This window comes from Portunus trituberculatus, chromosome 31 (assembly GCF_017591435.1).
Source record: "Portunus trituberculatus isolate SZX2019 chromosome 31, ASM1759143v1, whole genome shotgun sequence".
Taxonomy (NCBI): Eukaryota; Metazoa; Arthropoda; class Malacostraca; order Decapoda; family Portunidae; genus Portunus; species Portunus trituberculatus.
The window spans coordinates 551,622-572,529 of NC_059285.1; the positions used below are offsets into that span (position 1 = coordinate 551,622).

Below are 20,908 nucleotides of genomic sequence, written 5' to 3' on the forward strand. Positions count from 1 at the left end.
GTAGTAGTAGTAGTAGTAGTAGTAGTAGTAGTAGTAGTAGTAGTAGTAGTAGTAGTAGCAGCAGCAGCAGCAGCAGCAGTAATCATCATCTTAGAAGTGAAAGTAGCAGTACAACTAACTGGGGCTGTGATATCAATATGCAATTGGCTACAGAAATTGTTGATTGTAACATTGCATGGCTCTCTCTCTCTCTACCACCGTTAATCGTTCATTATAGGACACAAGTAATCTCCTTCCATACGTAAGAGCTAACCAACAAATTGCCACAACTGAGTCATATTTATACAAACCACTAGTCACTCATACCTATAAAAACAACTAGTCACTCAACTCCAGGGTACCGCGTTACACTTTCTCCCCGGAACCACCACTCCCCATGACTATGTGCTGCACTCAACGCTGCCGGCTGAGGAAGGGAGGACTATGCATAACACTGTCCACCTCTGCCTTCTACGTGAACAGCCAAGAAATCAAGGATGTATGATGCGTGCTGACAGCCCACCTTATACCCCCTCCCCCCAGCCCCAAAACCACCACGACGTGCAAGGTCCAAACACAAGCATCGCATACGGAATGGAGAAAACCTGCCATCTGGTGTCTTCCTCGCTAACTATCGCGGCGTGAGATGAATGATAACTCTGCTATTGTAATTACCATCGCTTCCCGTGCTGCCCTTTATAGGCCAGCAAGTATTGCTGGCTTCCTCTATAGGTCTTTTTTTCTGTATTTTTCTTTTTTCTTCGTATTCCAATTTCATGTAATGTCTTATATTATTTGCTGGTTTTCTTTCTCGTGCAACATTACTGTGAGCATCATTCCCCTCCACACACAAATAAGTGATCACTGTTACCTTACTCCAGCAGGGCTCAACAGACCATACCTGTATTTCAGTACGTATGTATATTTGATATTGTATATGTCATTTGTTACAGCAATAAATCTTTACTTACTTACTTACTTACTTACAATTTTAGTTGCTTTAACCCCTTCAGTACTGGGACACAACTTTACTTTAAGATTTGTGTACGATTAGATTATCTTATTGACATTAGGAAGGGTCAGCGCCTCAGCGGGAGTCATACGATTAATGGCCAGAGTCTACACTATTTCAATCCACGATATGAATTTCTGAAGCTGTATAAAATCACTAAATAGTAAGCAGAATGAATATGGAAACGCGTCACGGTACTGAAGAGTTTAAACATTCAGCTGTGGCGCCATATTTATTGATCGATTCATCCTCCAAACTTTAAAGTGGTATGAGCCTGTCTGCGCCTTTCAAATCGTCCCTTATCCAGGCACCGTTCACGTATTCTTGTTGGAAAAATACACATTCGTCATGCAGTCGTCTACCACCAATGCCAGGCGGGGGCAGGTGAAAGGACGGTGACCCTTGCCATGCTTCACGAGGGGCAGAGATGACGCAAAGACGAGAGTGAGACGCACGGAGCCACCATCCAGTCTTCAGGGAGGCGGTAGTTGTAGTAGTAGTAGTAGTAGTAGTAGTAGTAGTAGTAGTAGTAGTAGTAGTGATAGTGATGATGGTGGTGGTGGTGGTGGTGGTGGTGATGGTGGTACAGTAATAGTAGTAGTAGTAGTGGTAGTGGTAGTGGTAGTAGTAGTAGTAGTAGTAGTAGTAGTAGTAGTAGTAGTAGTAGTAGTAGTAGAAGAAGAAGAAGAAGAAGAAGAAGAAGAAGAAGAAGAAGAAGAAGAAGAAGAAGAAGAAGGAGGAGGAGGAGGAGGAGGAGGAGGAGGAGGAGGAGGAGGAGGAGGAGGAGGAGGAGGAGGAGGAGGAGGAGAAGTACCTACAGCAACAAGGTACGGAATACAGCGCATCTCATTATGTGGGTTTCTCCAGCTAACCAGCACCACCATTACCACCACCATCACTAATCACTACCACGGATCCACACTTGAGGTGGAGGGAGGGAGAGGTGGTCGCTTTCTCCACACAACGTTGTAATGCTGTCATCTCGATCAGCTGTTCTCTTGGGCGCAGCAAGGTCGGCAGCACAGTCTACCAGCTGAAGCATAGCATACCATCCCTCCTCCTTACCACCACCACCACCATCTACCGCTTGATTCCAATGATACATGTTCTAACACCACCGCCAGCATCACCACTACCACCACCACCATTACACTTACCGCACTCCTATAAAGAAACAATTAAGGCAATCAAGACTCATTTACTCATTTGATTCCAATGATCCGCACTTTAAAAACTTCCGTCACCACCTTCACCACCACCACTGCTGTTATCTTTAGTCATTACTTGTTGCTTCGTTCCACGCTGTATTCGTTACTTGTTGCTTCACTCCACAGGTATACACTGCAAGTATCCCAGCAGTCTGTCAACTCTACTACCACCACCAACGCAAAGGCTGATGATATTGTGTTAATACAGTATACCACCACCACCACCACCACCTCCCATACGACTCTGAATGTAGCTTAGTACATCACGCTGTTTATTTTATTTAGTATTCACTCATTAAAATATACATCTTTCTTTCAAGTCCCTTCACACCGTAAACATCACACACTTTTCTCCTCATCACTCACTCGCGCACACACACACACACACACACCTTCCGCTTCTCAAGTAAACACGCTGCTATTTACGGACCCCTTTCATACACACTCCTACCCATCTACCCACTCACTCGCTCGCTCGGTTCACTTGACCCTTCATCATTGTCGTCTCGCTCTTATCGAGATGCCCAGACACACGCACACACAACCACCCCTCTCCATTCCCCCACCCACCCACACCAGCCTCCGATCTCCACATGCTCCACGAATAAACAAACAGTAAGTGGGCATGGCTTGATGCATACTAAGAAGCTCAAGTCACCACTGTTGTCTTGCATCTACGATAATAAAGAGAACATTTACCACCACCACCACCACCACCTTTACCACAGCATTCTAAACCTAACAAAACTTTACTGGTCTTGAAATATGATCTTTTGAGGTCACCAAGAACAAACAAAAACCAGCCTGCCATCCCCTTGCCTTGCTTGTGCCCCGTCTTAAGTCACCCAAACTTTATAAACGGTGCAATCTATTCCCAGCAGCATCTCCACAAGTCCACACACAGTCCACAGTCCACACTGATCATTGCGTCACTTTCAACTTTTCCCCGCGCCCTACAACTTTTTGGGTACGCCCTGAGGAAACACTTACCCTATCCATAAGGCGAGCTCTCCAAGGCCACTGGCTGATGCTTCCCGACATCCACTAACGTAAAGCCTAAAAAGTTTGTGACCAGCCAGGGGCGACGTGCGTGAAATATCCTTTGTGCGCGCATGCAGCACACCCTCCCTCACTGGCGTCCATCCACCGACTGAGTGACGCGGTGCGGTGCGGTACGGAGTCGGTGACTACTCCCAGGGTCCTGACTACTCCTGAGTTGAGACGGGACTCGCGGAGCATTGAGAAAGGAATGAGTGAGGGTCGGAGGGTCCCAACCAGGGCTCTCACTCTAATAGTGTTTTATGAGATTTCCTGAGAACACCGAAAAAATTATCTTACAGAAAAATTTCCTCAAATCTACAAATAATTAATTTAAAGGGGTAGCTATAGCTTATTCTTACAACAGACTCCCAAGGTCCCTATACCGTCCCATTGTCCATGAAAGGAACGCAGCTGACTGCCGTTTAGCCAGTCACAAGTGCATCATTAGTATTTGAGAGTGATAGCCAGTCATATTGCACTGTGAAAACGTAAAAAAAATACATGAATTTTCATGTCCGAGGCGTCACTGCTATAAGTAATCAAAACATGCCCAACTAAATACATACATATACTGTATATATATATATATATATATATATATATATATATATATATATATATATATATATATATATATATATATATATATATATATATATTAACGAAAAACTAACATTGAAGTCACAGCATAAAATATAACTATTTAATTATTTTTTTAGTAGCAGGACCAGGATTATTTTGGTGTTTAACACGTAGAAATGTGAAAAAAAAAAATATGACCCAAATGATATTCCATAAAATTTTGTCTATTTGTATTTTCAAATTCAAATTTTCTAACGGTACTAAAATAGAAAACAAATCTCTATAAGATAAGAAATTGGACTTTTCTTTATTTGGTTGAAAAGCAGAAAAAAAATCTTATTCAGAAAGTGTAATATGATGTAGTGTGGCTGTGCTTTCCTTCTCGACATTATGACGTGTTTGTGGTGCCGTTAGTGTGAAATACAGACGGTTCGTTGTACTTGGCTTTGTAAACAACCGACTCGATAGCATCATTATATATATATTTTTTTTTGTTAGTTAAAGTATTTGTTGCATCTAAAAATGTAGTACATTCCAGCCTGGGCACCTTTTTTCTTCTCGAGATTTTTTGAATGAATTACGTACGTAAATATTAGGCCAAAGGGCCACCTCAGCCGTGCCTTCCCCAAGGTTCGTCCACTAATGTTTGCCTGCACTCCCCTGTGCTTCCAGACCCAGACAGTGAATCAAAGCCAGAATCAACCACCAAAATAGATAAATAGCCCATTACTGTATTAAATAAGGCAATGGTTATGTATATCCCCGTTCAGACCACTCAGCGCCTACCATGACCCTGACCAAGACATGTCCCCACCAACTTGATCACCTCCTTCCCCGTGTCAACTCATCAATATTTCCTTCAATTGTCAGTATTTCCTGCTGTTGCTTTTGTCCGCCTGAAATGCATTAAGTGCAGGCTAGTGATAAAAGAAAAAAATGAAGAATGTAAGTGTGTGAGGAAGTAGTAGTAGTAGTAGTAGTAGTAGCAGTACTGTAGTAGTAATAGTACCAGCAGCAGCAGCATTGTCATTATCACTGTTATGACTGTTAATGTGTGTGCACGTGTGTGTGTAGAATAGCAATAAGTAGTAGTAGTAGTAGTAGTAGTAGTAGTAGCAGCAGCAGCAGCAGCAGCAGTAGTAGTAGTAGTAGTAGTAGTAGTAGTAGTTGTTGTTGTTGTAGTAGTAGTAGTAGTAGTAGTAGCAGTAGTAGCAGTAGTTGTAGTAGTAGTAGTAGTAGTAGTAGTAGTAGTAGTAGTGGTGGTGGTAGTAGTAGTAGTAGCACCACCAGCAGGAGTGTTATTATCACTATGATGAGTGTGTGTATTGTATTCACGGTTGCTGGTCATCCAGCCGTGTGCCTATAGAAATCTAGCCACTTCTAAGAGACAAATCAATGGTACACTCACCTACACACACTGGAACACAACAGTACCAACATCTCCATACCCACGGCCTTCATGCTACCTCCATAACCACACCTGCTTGGAGGGATGCCAATGCACCAGCGTCTATGAATTGAAGGAGAGTGAGGAAAAATTTCACCATTAGCGGTGATTTCTTTTCATCAGTTGCTGGTTATTACTGTATATACACTAGAAACCTCATTCTGCCATGACTCATTCAACTTCTTCACTGTTTGGTGCCAAATAAAACCAATGTATTATTTTTCAAACATTTATTTAAAATTGTATTATTATGCAGTGTAAGCATCATGTAACTGCTGCTCACTATGTACAGGCCGGTTGACGAATGTGCACGGCACCACGGCCGGGCGTCTGTCTGACCTCTCCTCGCACCACACTAAACAAGGCAGAAAGAGTAACAAGGATCAATGGAGGACAGTGCGAGGTGTTCCATGATTGAGTGCTGGCATGGCCATGGTCTGAAGCAGTGCTGGTGTCACTCTGTTCTGTGGGGATTTCTTTCTCGATGGTGGGATGATGACATTAGATGTACGTGTCAAAGTCAGTCATGACTGAAGATGCTAATACTGACAGTATACTTCTTTGAATCTTTGCCATCACTGTGACCTTCCTATCAGAGCCTTAGAGGTTCTTGAAAATCTTATTAAACAGTCTTTACATCACTTTTTATTAATTAATTTGTTATTTTTTGTTGATTTTTTCAGCTAATCGCCTGACATCTCAATGACACGTTGACTGGACTCGTTACAAGCCAGTTGCCTGCTGCCCACTGGCATGAAGCACCTCCCAGGGCAGTAATGTGCCTTCTGACCATGGCAGCGCTGAGGTGTTTGACTCGCACTGCATGCTGCGCTCATCTACTGAATAAATGCAACCAAAGGGAATACATGTTCGATAACTTCAGGAACATTAGGAAAGATTCTTTAATATACAAAAGATTTCCCAGTCCACACATCACCACAATGCACAATGCAGTCAACATGATACGTATACAAATAAGTATACACTTAACTTTCTTAAAACCCGAAGTATGGAACAAAACTGACGTACACATGAATCAAAATGTTGGTACTACACACTTTTGATTGGTTGGTCTCAAGAACATCAAAATGGAATGTGCATAAATATGTATGGACGTATAACACTTCATAGATCCAGAAATATCCTACAAATTTTCTTTGAGCAATTTGAAAGGTATGGTTTTGTTTTTCCATTTTATTTCAAGAAAAGCATCACTTGGCACTAATGCCTTGCTGCACCATAACCACCACCACCACCATCACCACTTTTCCACAACAAATACTTCCACTAATATGTTATCAAGAAACACACACACACACACACACACACACACACACACACACACACACACACACACACACACACATTTTTCCACAACAAATACTTCCACTAATATGTTATCAAGAAACACACACACACACACACACACACACACATAGCCATACTTCAGTGACCATCAATGAGGTTTTCCAGATTCTGGTAATAGTTTAATAAAACAAAACTGCATAATGAAAACCTTGAAAAGTAGAACAATAAAAATACTCTTATATATATATATATATATATATATATATATATATATATATATATATATATATATATATATATATATATATATATATATATATATATATATGAGAGAGAGAGAGAGAGAGAGAGAGAGAGAGAGAGAGAGAGAGAGAGAGAGAGAGAGAGAGAGAGAGAGAGAGAGAGAGAGAGAGAGAGAGAGAGAGAGAGAGAGAGAGAGAGAGAGAGAGAGAGAGAGAGAGAGAGAGAGAGAGTGTGAGAGATTCAAAATACAGACTAAAAATTGGTGTAAATGTACAATATGAAATAATCCAATAACTCCACATTTCAATGGCCTGCACACACACACACACACACACACACTTATTGTACCTTTATTGAAATATATAAATAAAATGATAGGGCAGGAAAGATGAGGAAGGAATACAGTTGACTATAGAAGATCCAGCAACCTCAGGACCTGAGAACAGTCAGATTTTTAACAATTCTGGATATTTGACGTGTCTGTCTATGCTGTACCGTCCCGACACATGTAGACTGTGTAAGACAGCTTGGCAAGGTTTACTTGAGTTAGCAAGACTGATCATAGCACTCCCAGCACTTATTTATGATAATACTGTATTGCATCAGAGGGACATCATTTACTCATTGTTACTGATATATATTGTTAAATTTGTATAAGAAACACTTTGGGATCATGTTATGTTTGTAGAATATGGGAGATGGTATTCTGTGGAATTTTATGGACCACCTGCAGTCCATAATTTTCCGTGGTCAGGTAGTGGCAAGACTCAGGTCCGGAAGTTGCTGGATATGTGAGGTTCACCTGTATGTGCTGGTATATATTCAACAGAAATGGACCACCTACACTGTGCTTCAAAAGAAGAAAATCAAACACTTAATCTAAAGCAAATTAAATTTTTAGCACTTTCACTTTCTCGGGAACCAGGAGTGCAGTGTTTGTGTCTTGCACCACTTGTTTTCTTTGCTGAATCCATAATGATGCTATACGTACTGTAGCAAATCAATGATTTAATGAGAAGAAATGTCTGTCAGTCTTGGAAGCAGGACCAAACACATGATTTTGTGGTACAGCGCCATCAGAACATAAGCACTGCCTCCAGAAAACAATGGCATGTCAACAAAATAATTTTTAAAAAGTGCTCCACACACTAACACGCTAAATTTAAAAGGGAGCTCCAACAGTCATGCCGGAAAACTCATGTTTCCAGAGTATCAATTGCTGGTTTTTTGTTGGTCAACCATATCTAACCATGGTAACAGGTGTAGTTTGAGGGGCTCCCCATCCCAGGACAACTTCATATATGATTTACGGTTGTGAGTGTCCTGCCATAGTGAAACGGGCTATCACTACTCAATAAAGCTAATTCCCTCCAGGCAAGAACAACTGTCCCTAATCTCAGTCTCCTACACAATACCAAGAAGTTACTTTTGATATAAGTACCTATTTCAAAATGCAAAGATGTTGCTTTTAAAAACATAAGGGAAAAGCAAGTTAATAATAATCATAATCATAACTAAGCCATTACTGAGAGGAAATAATTCTCTTGATGGAATGATTTATAGAAACTACCAGAGAAAGCAACTGGTGTGAGGAAAACAACAAAGTGGAATGGAGAAAATGGAATAATGAAAACAGATTAATCTGCAAAAATATCTGAAATGCATTCTTCATGTCCAATAGCGACTGAACATATAAAATAATAAATACCATTCATCTGCAACCAAAGGTTGCAGTTTCCAAAATACACACCACAGTTTTGTTGATGGCAGCAATGTGACTCAGCAACAGCAGTGGTGGTGGTGGTGGTGGTGGTAGTAGTAGTTACTCTTCTGAATCTATCAGAATGAAGTAACTCAAGTGAAAATATTGTTATATTAAAATGATAAGTTGATTACTGATTAACAAATCAGTACACTTCCTCTCTCCATCAATATATGCAATTTCATACCTACTAATTTAGCAAAACATCCTGACAGCCTCCAGCACCCAGCACTCCCCTTGCCTTCCTGTGACTCAACAACAGATATGACTAGCTGCATACATCCACAATGTTAAGACCTTATGGTGAAGACCACAAATATACAGCTTCCACAGAGAAACGGGGATGTACAACAGGGTTCAGGTAATGCACCACCTGCCCTCAACACTCTTGTCTTTTGTCTCAACTTCACAGGTTTGGTTCTACTTTATAGAGGAAAACAACTTGCCACTTGGAAACTTACAAATAATCTGAGATGTGATGGTAGTTTGTAATCTGATCAAACCTTTGTTACGCAAAATTCAACAATGTATCAGGAAAAGTAATCTTATTCTTTTTTTGCATCTTATGATTTGAACAATTCAAATTTTGTAAGTTAATTTTTTTATATCACTAGCTCATCATTTCACAATAGCACTCCGATGTACTTCGGGCTTTTATATAACCTGACATTCTGACGTGTTTATACACTGGCTACTAAAACAAATCTGTATAATGTGAAGACAGAACTTACAAAGTAACCATAATAACTTCTGCAAGGCAGTGCAGGGTGAGATTCCACTACACTGCTCAGAAACAAAACATATCTAATAGAAAACAAACATAATGCAAAACTTATTCACCAATATATACAAATAATCAAATGTACAATGTTGTTTTTACTTACATGGAGAGGCTAAATGTACATCAGTACATTGTCCAGATTTGGTTCAGACTAGGTCATCACGGTCACATTTGTTAAACTAAAGACATGCTGACCAGGCACACCCTCTCCTACCCCTGGTGACCTGGCCCTCTGCTGGCTCTACCTTGCATCAGGTGGCTTGGATACCCTCTCACTACTACTGCACCTTGGAAGGTTACACCACCAACTCATTACTCACTCACCGGGCATCAATCTAAGCCAGCCAACTGTGCTATAATATTAAAAATATACATTTTATTAAACCTCAAGGTACTATGTTTAAACCTTCATAATAGAAGAAAATAAATAAATGAAGCATATATATGCTAAAAATCAACATACTGCATAAATGTGTAGGGCAATGCCTACACTGGACTCTTCACTATAATCTGCACATGATAACCTGGCATGCAAGACCTTCCTTAATCCTCTCTGATGGGTGCACGCCACTGTGTTGTGCTTGCCAAAGCCTTCTCCAAGAAGCCAAGAAACATCAGTCCAATAACCTTCCCAGCAATTGAAATGCTGCTCCCACATATGACAACACTTGCAGTCTGCTATAATCAACACTGACTAAGCCATCTTTCCTTCCAAATTTTACATCAATAAATATTCTTCCTGATCCATTTTCTATCACACAAACCTTTCCTTTCATGTCTTATAATAGTGTACATTCCAGCCTTTCATGACCAATACAAGAGAGCAAAGTAACCATGAACTGTGACTTGGAACATTTGAAAAAAACATATATAGTTATGCCTTTAATGCAGAACCAGAAGCAGCCTCTGGTTTGTGTTCTGGCATTGCTACCGAGTATTAGAAGGGAGATTTAAGCACTCTATATTGACAAGCACAAAGCAGCTTTTACTCTAACAACGTAGGCATAGGAAGTTTGAAGAAACTGGGCTGGTAGGGTGGCTTATTTGGACTACTGATAGAACTAGATCTTTTGTCAATATTCTGTGTTCTTTTCAAATATAATTTGAGGTTGAGTGTGACTGCAACTGTAATGAAGTTCTATACAAGTGACAATCAGTGTTCTTCTCCAACCATTTTAAACAGGCTTGAGTTCAGCAGAATGTTATACCTTTTAACACTGTTTTCCTCTATTCATCCTTAAGACCAAAACAAAAAGACTTGTACACCAAGCTATCAAGTGCAGACTATTAGGCAAGACCTTTGGATATTGCTAATTGTAAATATGTTACAAAATTTTTTTCTCATCCTGACTCACTCTGAGTTCAGAATATGTTGGGCTGCTGCACTCATCAACAGTCCTGTGCATGCACCTCCACCTGGAGGGATGATGGTGCCATCACCGCCTGCAGCAGCCACACCCACACGCTGGGTGCTGCTGTCGCCTGGCACGCCATAGTTCATTTTGATTCATATAAAGCATTTCCACTCCCAACAAGGCTCACTTCCTCAGGGAATTTATACTTTCATATTTTCTGTACATGAATACCACTGAGAAAATATCTATACATCTGAGAATTTGATATGGCATTGAAGCTTCTTTGAAATCTCACCAGGGATGAAAAAACAGGGTGGCAGCATTCTTCCTGGGAGCTGTTTAAGGCTCATAGATAATTGCATCACTGTGAGGGCAACATTTGTCACACCCCAACAGGAATATGTATGCCCATATAGCCTCCTTTGTGTGGCTTTTGTTTGTGCAGGAGTGTCAGGTGTCCCACAGAAGACCACTCACATACATGCCTCCTGGGAAGGCCCTGCTAAACATCTGTGTTGCGTTGGGACAAGAGGCGTGACGGTGGAGGCTTGTCTTCAATATCTTCCACGTAATTCTCCGGTACGAGGCCTGTCCTGCCATTTAGTGTGCCCACTAGCCAACCTGGCTCCTGTGATGGCCGAACTGCAGACAAAATGTTAGAAGTGAGCATTTTGATAAACATCTCTTATGTTTACTCTGCATACAACTGAACACTGACTGAATAATTGTTATGCTTACTCTACATACAACTGAATACTGATTGAATAATAAGTTTTTGTGATGATTAATCATAACAACTTGACAGTTTGCCATGTCCATAACAATCTGGCAAAGCTTAACAAGTAGTATCTAACATCTGTATCCAATGCATTTGTAATTCAATACAAACACACATACCCATTAATGTCTATTGGTAAATTTATATCTTATTATATCCATAAAAACCTTTCTATCCAGATAAAATACTAAATACAACAAGAGGTCTTACCGTTGGTCAGGACTTGGTTTGGCTCAAAGGAAAGTTCAGACTCGTTCTCCCCGACACATGCATACAAGGTTCTTACTCGTCTGAAAAGGAGGACAAAAGTAAGTCTCTTACTGGCTCTGGCTTCACATCAACCATTCCATCTGCACATAGCAAGACAATGGTATGTAATGGCTGTAGTCACACAGCTCAACTTTTTATTTTCATTGACTAGATGTTTACCTCTCTCTGCCTCGTGGTGTGTGTTTACCCAGCTGTCAGACACTGGAGAGGAGCTAACATCATACTGTTCTTATCCAACTTTTCCTTAAAGTCAAGAATATTTCTATCACCACCACTTCCCCCTTCTGCCCATTCCATGCCTCATCATGTTAGGAGGAAGTGAAGCTTTTTATGTCCCTTCTACATGAAGTTGCTTTTAATTTTCTTCCATGTTTGTTTGTTACAAAGAGATCTTTCCTTCCAACTTTTTCCATTAAACTCAGTAATCTGTAAAATGCAATATATACATATATACGTATGTGTGTGTGTGTGTGTGTGTGTGTGTGTGTGTGTGTGTGTGTGTGTGTGTGTGTGTGTGTGTGTGTGTGTATATATATATATATATATATATATATATATATATATATATATATATATATATATATATATATATATATATATATATATATATATATATATATATATATGAGGAAATGAATAAATAAGAAAATAAAGGCTAAATAAGAACACTGTTACCTGGGTTGAAAACTGATGGTTCCATTGGAGGTGGGTATGGAGGAAGGTGGTGGTGGTGAGGAGCTGGTGGGTGGCAGGAGGGTGGACTGTGACCCTGTGATGGAGTTCCTGGTGGGGGAAGGAGAAGGTCAGGGTGGTGAAGTGAGAGTCTTTGCTTGCTAATGATGTATGAAGCGTCATTTTTTTTCTCCAAAAACCACATAAAGAGATGTGTGAAATTCAATAATATACAGTATACTACACAAAACATGACAACAACGGCACAAACAATCTCTCACCATTAATGGTTTCTTTCTTGCAGCTTTAAAACTGAGCACTCAAACAACTAAACTGACAGCTGATCCAAAAACAGTAAAAGAGAACACCAAACTTCAAAAATATACACAGAAGAAATTGGAATGCCAATGTTTCAAGACTAAGGGAGACTTCTCTAGCATGAAACACAAGATGCACAACTCGCTGCCAGTCAGATCACAGCGACCACCTAAGCCAGGTGGAATTTGGTCAGTCTTGACTCTCCCACCATCACAACATCAATAAAAGCATCAATGTTACTTTTCTATATCAATTCTTTTACTTCCTACATCACACTTTCTGAATGCTTTAGGCTACTCCAATCAGTCAACACCATGCATCAAGGCTTTTCACAGTACATTGCAGCATCAGCAACTAGGGGAATGTAAAGTCTCTATTAGACACACAACATTCAAACTCTAAGGAGTGAAAATAAAAATAAACAAATACTAAAAAAATAAATATTGAATAAATAGGTAAATTAAAATCATAAACACTATGTTTACATCAGAAATTAATTAGAGGGATAGCATTCCTAAAACTTCAGATCTAGCCTGAGGCATTCACAGTCATCAATGTGTTTGGAGATTACTTGGAAACCCCACACACACACACACACACACACACACACACACACACACACACACACACACACACACACACACACACACACACACACACATCAACTTTAAATGTTTGAGTCCAGAACACTGATCTTTAGCACTTTCTCAGAGAGAGAGAGAGAGAGAGAGAGAGAGAGAGAGAGAGAGAGAGAGAGAGAGAGAGAGAGAGAGAGAGAGAGAGAGAGAGAGAGAGAGAGAGAGAGAGAGAGAGAGAGAGAGAGAGAGAGAGAGAGAGAGAGAGAGAGAGAGAGAGAGAGAGAGAGAGAGAGAGAGAGAGAGAGAGAGAGAGAGAGAGAGAGAGAGAGAGAGAGAGAGAGAGAGAGAAAGTTGGTGTAAGTTAAAGGAGACTAGAAACAGAACATAAAAGCAAGGTAAAATAAAGTTAAGTAAGGGTAACTTTATGTCCAGGCAATGGTAGGTTGGTCATGTAGTGTCCTCATGGACAGGTTGTGATGCCTTGATAGCTCTAGCACAACAGCAGGGTGGTGGGGGGAGTGGCCAGCTCATAACACATGCATGAACCACCTACTGACAGCCGGTGACTTACATTGATGAGTAGAGGAACTCCAGAGACTGCCTCTTGTACAGGCTAGAGAGGCATGGTGGGGAAGGGGAAGTGGATTGGTCAGTACGGCACACAGTCCAAAGAAGAGTTACATTAATGGACCAATTTGTTCATACTCCTCAACAAACTCCATTGAAGTATTTTCTCCTTCATAATCATTACTGTTGTTACACAATGACCTCACAATGAGCTCCACAACACTGGAGACCCCCCAGAGTGGTGAGGGATAGTGTGGCACTCAACACTCACTGTCCACCTCCTCACCTGTCTGTCCATTTCTCATCAGATCTGCATCACCATGTCCATTTACTCAAAGGTCACACACACACACACACACACACACACACACACACACACACACACACACACACACACACACACACGGTAGCTCAGTGGTTAGAGTGCTGGCTTCACAAGCCAGAGGACCGGGGTTCGATTCCCCGGCCGGGTGGAGATGTTTGGGTGTGTCTCCTCACGTGTAGCCCTGTTCACCTAGCAGTGAGTAGGTACGGGATGTAAATCGAGGAGTTGTGACCTTGTTGTCCCGGTGTGTGGTGTGTGCCTGGTCTCAGGCCTATCCGAAGATCGGAAATAATGAGCTCTGAGCTCGTTCCGTAGGGTAACGTCTGGCTGTCTCGTCAGAGACTGCAGTAGATCAAACAGTGAAACACACACACACACACACACACACTTTGAATAAATTAAAAATACATACATACATACATACATATATATATATATATATATATATATATATATATATATATATATATATATATATATATATATATATATATATATATATATATTCCTAAATAACTTGTAATGTTTCCACCATGGATGATTCTATAAAATGCAAAAGATTAAGTGATGTGCATCGACTCATTATTGTGTCTCAAATCCATTAGTAGGAACTTATTAAATGCTTGTACAATGAACAGCCACGTATGGAAGAGTGCACACTACAATGCACTGAGCTGCTACTATTTTAGATCCTGCCATGTGAAACAAAGATTTCCTTTTATCACAAGCAGGTGACACTGCAGTGTGTGCTGGTGAGGCATGAGTGTCTGGTGAGGAAGAATGTGGACCAATAAATAAGCATCTGGAGACTGCTCACCCCTCTCTAGGAGGGGAGACTTGGTGAACCTCCTACACTGATGCTTGACTTAACACTTCAATTCTTCTCACAGTATTCACTGTTGTATTGCTTAAACATGTCCATAAACACTCTTTCTCTCTCTCTGCTAAAGTTTGACACACCTTCCCAATACTCACGTCTCTATGTGCTGGCGGTAGGTGGGCGGGTATGCTGCTCCCAGTCTCACATCTGGAAGGGAAACATACCAAGCTGCTTTCATTTATTTGGTGAATTCTATCTAGGACAGCACCAAGTGGTAAAAATCCACTTACACCCGGAGGGGCACAGGCGTGGGACAAGGGAGTGTGTATTGTGACATGTGCAACAAGAAACAGTTCACACACCCAACTAACACATACTGCTCCTTGAGATACAATTATCATACTTGGTCATTGCCACAGTTAATCTATGCAACACTATGTGCTAGTTGGGGAAAATAAAAATAAACAGTTGACTCACAAAATTCATGATGAAACTTTGATATCATAAATGCAAGTGACTTTAATCACAATGCATACAAGATTATTTGTTCAAAGAAGTAACTCTATTCTCAGCATGACACATAAAGCAGGGAAGGGTGCTTACAGTCATGCATCTTAGGAAGTCACTCATTCACTGAATGACTCACACATCAGGTTATATACTAGCAGTTAAGGATAAAAGGCACTGGATTCTTAATATACATTAAAAAACTATCTTTCAATAATGTCTTTTTGTGAGTCAACTGCATCCAAACTACACACTACGCATTGCACTTCATAGAGGAGAAAATCACACACCACCAACCAAAGCACATGGTACGGATTTTAAAACAGCCCATGACAAGAAATTATAAAGTGCAACACAACCATCACTTTATGAGATCAAACTATTACATGGTCTTTGCAAAACATCAAACTTTGAGGCTTGTGCATGCTTCACTATACCATGTATGAGATACAATCAATCACATCTTATTTAACTTGCAAAAAATCATCACTCACATAAAATCTACTCACAATGAAATTAAAAAGAATTAATAAATAACATTAATGATGATAATAATGATATAATAATAATAATAATAATAATAGCAATAATAACAATAGTAATAATAATAATAATAATAATAATAATAATAATGATAATAATAATGATGATAATAATAATAATAATAATAATAATAATAATAATAATAATAATAATAATAATAATAATGCATGTGCTAAGCTTTGCCTCTCGACATCCAACCTTTCTGACATGTTTTTAAAAGCAACACTGAAATTTGGAAATGTTTCTGAATGATATCATCTTTAGTAGAAAGAGCTTCACATCACAGAACCATTTTAAATATACAAGATGTCAAGTCAAATGAAATAAGATGGAGCAGGTCAACTCCACATGAGAAAATGTTGTTGTTAGTGATTTATTCTTGAAAGTATGGAAAATCAATTGAGTGAGTAAATAATCATGCAGCAACATGTTTCAGGGTCAAGTCTTCTTAATATGTAATACAGAACACTTTTATAACACATCTTCCCCAAGCAACACCACAGCAAAGCCCACAGCAAGTCCCTCAGCAGGTGGCGGCATGCAGCACTCAAGCTCAGAGGCCAACAAGCACAGCCAAGAAGATCCCATTGCAGTAAATCATTATTCACTGTTAGTAATGACTCCACCATAAATACCTGTGAGATGCAATGCCAGATGGTGACTTGATGACCAGCTACAGTAACTAATATTTATGGAGCTTACTGCAAATGATGCTTTCTTTAGTATGTGGCATTTACAAGGCACATAGATGAGCAGCTGTTCCACCACACACTAACTACATATCACCATTACACTCACTCACTGAAAGGCACCACACCTCACCAGCATCAGAGCAACAAAGTATGTACAGCATGATATGATCTCTCTCTCTCTCTCTCTCTCTCTCTCTCTTGATCTGCCTTGGCAGTGGATGCTTTTCTCTTTTCAATTCAACATAATCCCCATCTTTTAATTAAAAGCTGTTTTGCTTTCACATTATCTGACATCTTTAATTATCTATAAATTTATCCTTTAAAACTGATCTAGTTAAAATGATTAGTAACATATCTTTAGTGATTTACATTAATGGATTTGGCTTTACACATTTAGATAATGCAAGAATGCCATTCAAGGCCATGCACAACTTTAATAAACATCTCCAAGTTGAACTAAGTATTATTACTCTACATGCTTCAGTTTTCAGCCTTCTGGGTTTAGTCCATGCCTGGCAAATCTCAACACGTTATGGATTTAGGGAAAACTATGGGGTAATAAGAGGGGAAGGTGACACCTCTTTGTATTGGTGAGGTGAAAAAGAAAAAAAATTTAGATGTGGTCTTTGAGGTAATGGTGGAATAGGATGAAGACACAGGCCATGAACAACTATGGGTGGTGGAGTGTACAAAAGAACAAGTTGAAGGTAGAGTCAGTGAATGATGAATGAGGAAACAGGGTGGTGGTGAAGTGCTTGCAAAAGCGGCAAGTGACGTACTGCTGTTATACGCATAATGGTTTGTCTGCTGCACACGGTAGTCGCGATGAGGGCCATTAGCTCCCAGCTTGGGGGGCGCACCACTGTGGTGGAGCCTCTTACTTGTCTGCGGGGAGGAGGAGAGGGAGCTGGGGAGTGGCTGGGGCAGTTCCCGGGACGACCGGGAAGACAGGGACTCACTGGAGCTGCTTGTGCTCTGGACACCATCATTCCGGTCTGCTGGGAGAACCATCACACAGACACATACAAACATTTAATCTGACAAGAGACAAGAAGCTCAAAAAGCACAACTGAGACACAACTTTATCTAGACAAAGACCTGCATGTCCCTGGTGAGATGATTTATTAACTACTGGATTTAGGAGAATCTAACTACAGTTTAAAAGAAGAAATTAAAAGGTGTAACACATTGCTATTACTATTTGTGAGAGAAGGAATAAACATTTTCTAGAATATTAATGAGCTGTGCACACAATATATTTAAAATTTAAAAGAAGAGGTACATTTTGGTGTAACAGTCCTGTCTGGAGTTTTTACGGAAGGCATCAGTCAAACTGGCCACAGCTCCATTCAGCTCCTTGTCAAGGTGGTTTCTCTTACAGGATGCCACACACCCACCCACCCACCCACCCACCCACACACACACACACACCCACCCACCCACCCACACACACACACACACACACACACACACACACACACACTTATCCCCACATCACAACTCCTACTACTTCAACCTCAATAGTAATCATTACACAGCATTAATATATATTTTCTTTATACATAGCTGAAAGTTCTGCTAATAAAACTGACAATAACAATTTTCATTGTTTGAATATATGTTAATTATTTGCTTATTGTATATCAGTCTCTCACAACCAAGCTTGGCTACTCCATCTTCTGGCAAAGGAACACTAACAGCCATATGAACTCTGGCAGAAAAAGGCAGCCCAAGCCTCACGCCCAGTGCTCACACTGAAGCTTCAGACAACCCATGGATAACACAAGTACATAAATGTAATGATGCTCTCCAGTAAGACAATCTGAGACACTGAGTGGTGAGTAACTACCATTATGATGTTTTTTATTTTATTTTTTTAATTATCATAAGTTTACAGGAAAAGGAAAACTGAGACCAACATGGATATTGGGGCACAGGGTGAGGGCCACCAAGCAGAACAGAAGACAGGAGTAGGTCTGAGGCAGAGGCTGTGGGAACTGGCAGCACCAGCAGAGAGAAAGAGAAAAGCAACTGTAACAAGGACTTTGACTTAGACGTACCAGACAGGGGGTTGACAAAGGAGAGGGCACCACCCCCCATGGATCTGGACTGACCATTGGAGGGAGCTGGGGGTCGTGCTGGCCGGCTTGGGACAGTGTCATATGAGCTACCCAAGGCTATGGAGCTGCCCACAGATGAACCAAGTGACACCAGGGATGCATGGAGGTTGTGCCCTGTTAGAGTGGGACCAAACTTAGAGCCACAGCAAGCATTCCCTCCAGCCCTCTAGCCACCACACACCAGGACACAGGATAAGCCTGTGATCTGTGTGGGATGTCAACAAATACCTGGCCATGTTGAGGATCCATCATGAAAAAAATAACATTCTATTGACAAAGACATTGCCTACAAAAGTGGCTGATATTATACAATCACACATGGCAAGCTCAGAAGGACATCCCTTACAAGACATTGGTGGAAAGAATATGGAAATTAGCATCATTATGAAATAGATAGACACATTTTTCAGGTAACTTGAGCTTGTGGTGTCTGAAGGCAATATAGACAGCCTCTTATAAGACACACAAGTTGAACATACAATCATAGATACATATACAATGCAAAACAGAAATCAATAACATAGCAACAAACACATAGTTCCATAGTGTGACAATCATGAAGTACTGCCATCACTTCACACAAAATCAATACTAACCATCTGTTCATCACACACAACTAAAGGCCTCTCATTATCACAAAGGCAAACCCCATACACTAACTTCCGTCATCCTTCTTAACAACGCTCCATAAGACAAAAGGTCACAGCTAAAATTACACAAGTTTTATCTTAATGCATTAAATCTCCTCCTACTGTTCATGTGAGTGACTAAGACTTAGCACAAAGGGCTTCTATTAACAAAGGTTAGAGTTCAATCACAAGGAGACCCAAAAACCACAAGGCTGTACATACCTGAGGCAAGACTAGATGCAGAGTTGTTGTTGTTCCAGTGGTGAGTGGCTGAGGGAGGGGGAGGGACAGATAGGTTGTTGTATCCTCCAGAGGAAGGTGTGGTCTGTGTCTTCAGTTGGGACATGGCATCTGAGCGTTGTAAGTGGCCTGGCTGGTTAGAGGGCATGCCAAAATGCACTGTTTGTGGCTCACTGGTGGTGAAGGATGTCACAACCTTCTGTACACAGAAAGAAAATAAAATCCTGAGCAATCTTGTTTGATCCATATTACAACGATTCTTACAAATCATAGCAAGATTGGTAATGCTGACAGCATTAAAACCAGTAACATGTTTAAGTATGCTTGTGGTACATGACCCTTCATCTTTGCCTACCAAGTATGAGAATGTTACATCCTAAAAAAGAAAGACAAGAAAAAAAATCCTTCCTAGATGTTTGGAGATAAAGTGTTACCCTCTGTTTCAGAAATACAACACATGAGTTGCTTGCTGTAATATCAAAAGTATGGATTCCTGACCATTCAATATCAAATAGTGTTGATCTTATCCCTAAACTTAATTTCCTTGTGAGACAGACAAACAGATTCTTAGTAATATAAGTGTGTCTGGAACACATGACACTGTGAAGCTCTGTACAGTGTGCACACATCTGCAACATCCTTTCCATGCTGCACACACACACACACACACACACACACACACACACACACACACACACACACACACACACACACACACACTTCATACATAATTTACTATGAGGGAGTTAGGAGCAACATCCACCAAGAACCTCACCTGTATGACTGGCGGATGCTTGGAGCTTTGGCTGGCATTGGTGGTGGTGATGGTGGAAGAGCATGTGGATGAGGAGGTGTGATGGTTGTGGGAAGACCGAGTGGAGGATGGGGATGAGGAAGTCTTCTGCTGTGTCTGTCTGCTGACAGTGGTGGTGGTGGTGGTGGAGCTGGTGGCGTGAGAGCCTACACCCTCCAAATTCCTGCTCCCTTCTGAAGATGACTCCGGCTGGGTGCCAAAGATCTGGAGTAACACAATGCATGACTTAACATGATAAAACCAAAATAATGTACAAAATAGGTGCCTTACTTTGTGAATATCTGAAGGAATACGTCATAAATACCAAGCTGGCAATC

At 40.6% G+C, this 20,908-nt stretch overlaps 2 protein-coding genes across 25 annotated transcripts in view; both read right to left on the reverse strand.

Annotated features, from left to right (window-relative positions):
• Positions 1-3,396, reverse strand: part of LOC123511449 (carbohydrate sulfotransferase 11-like) — a 68,528-nt gene extending 65,132 nt beyond the window's left edge. The window contains exon 1 of the mRNA XM_045267358.1: positions 3,190-3,396. The gene's annotated coding sequence lies outside the window, so the exon portion shown is untranslated. The remainder of the gene's footprint in view (positions 1-3,189) is intronic.
• A 3,562-nt stretch (positions 3,397-6,958) lies between these two features.
• Positions 6,959-20,908, reverse strand: part of LOC123511447 (rho GTPase-activating protein 26-like) — a 93,262-nt gene continuing 79,312 nt past the window's right edge. For 2 of the 24 annotated variants that reach the window (XM_045267334.1, XM_045267331.1), the window contains exons 14-22: positions 20,553-20,795; positions 19,760-19,976; positions 18,849-19,022; positions 17,568-17,786; positions 15,202-15,274; positions 13,906-13,947; positions 12,442-12,549; positions 11,707-11,786; positions 6,959-11,360 (exon numbers count right to left, since the gene is read on the reverse strand). In XM_045267334.1, the coding sequence (XP_045123269.1) occupies positions 11,221-11,360; positions 11,707-11,786; positions 12,442-12,549; positions 13,906-13,947; positions 15,202-15,274; positions 17,568-17,786; positions 18,849-19,022; positions 19,760-19,976; positions 20,553-20,795 (1,296 nt within the window). In that variant the 3' untranslated portion in view covers positions 6,959-11,220. The remainder of the gene's footprint in view (positions 11,361-11,706; positions 11,787-12,441; positions 12,550-13,905; positions 13,948-15,201; positions 15,275-17,567; positions 17,787-18,848; positions 19,023-19,759; positions 19,977-20,552; positions 20,796-20,908) is intronic. The other 22 variants (XM_045267348.1, XM_045267346.1, XM_045267351.1 and 19 more) reach the window with 21 other exon arrangements.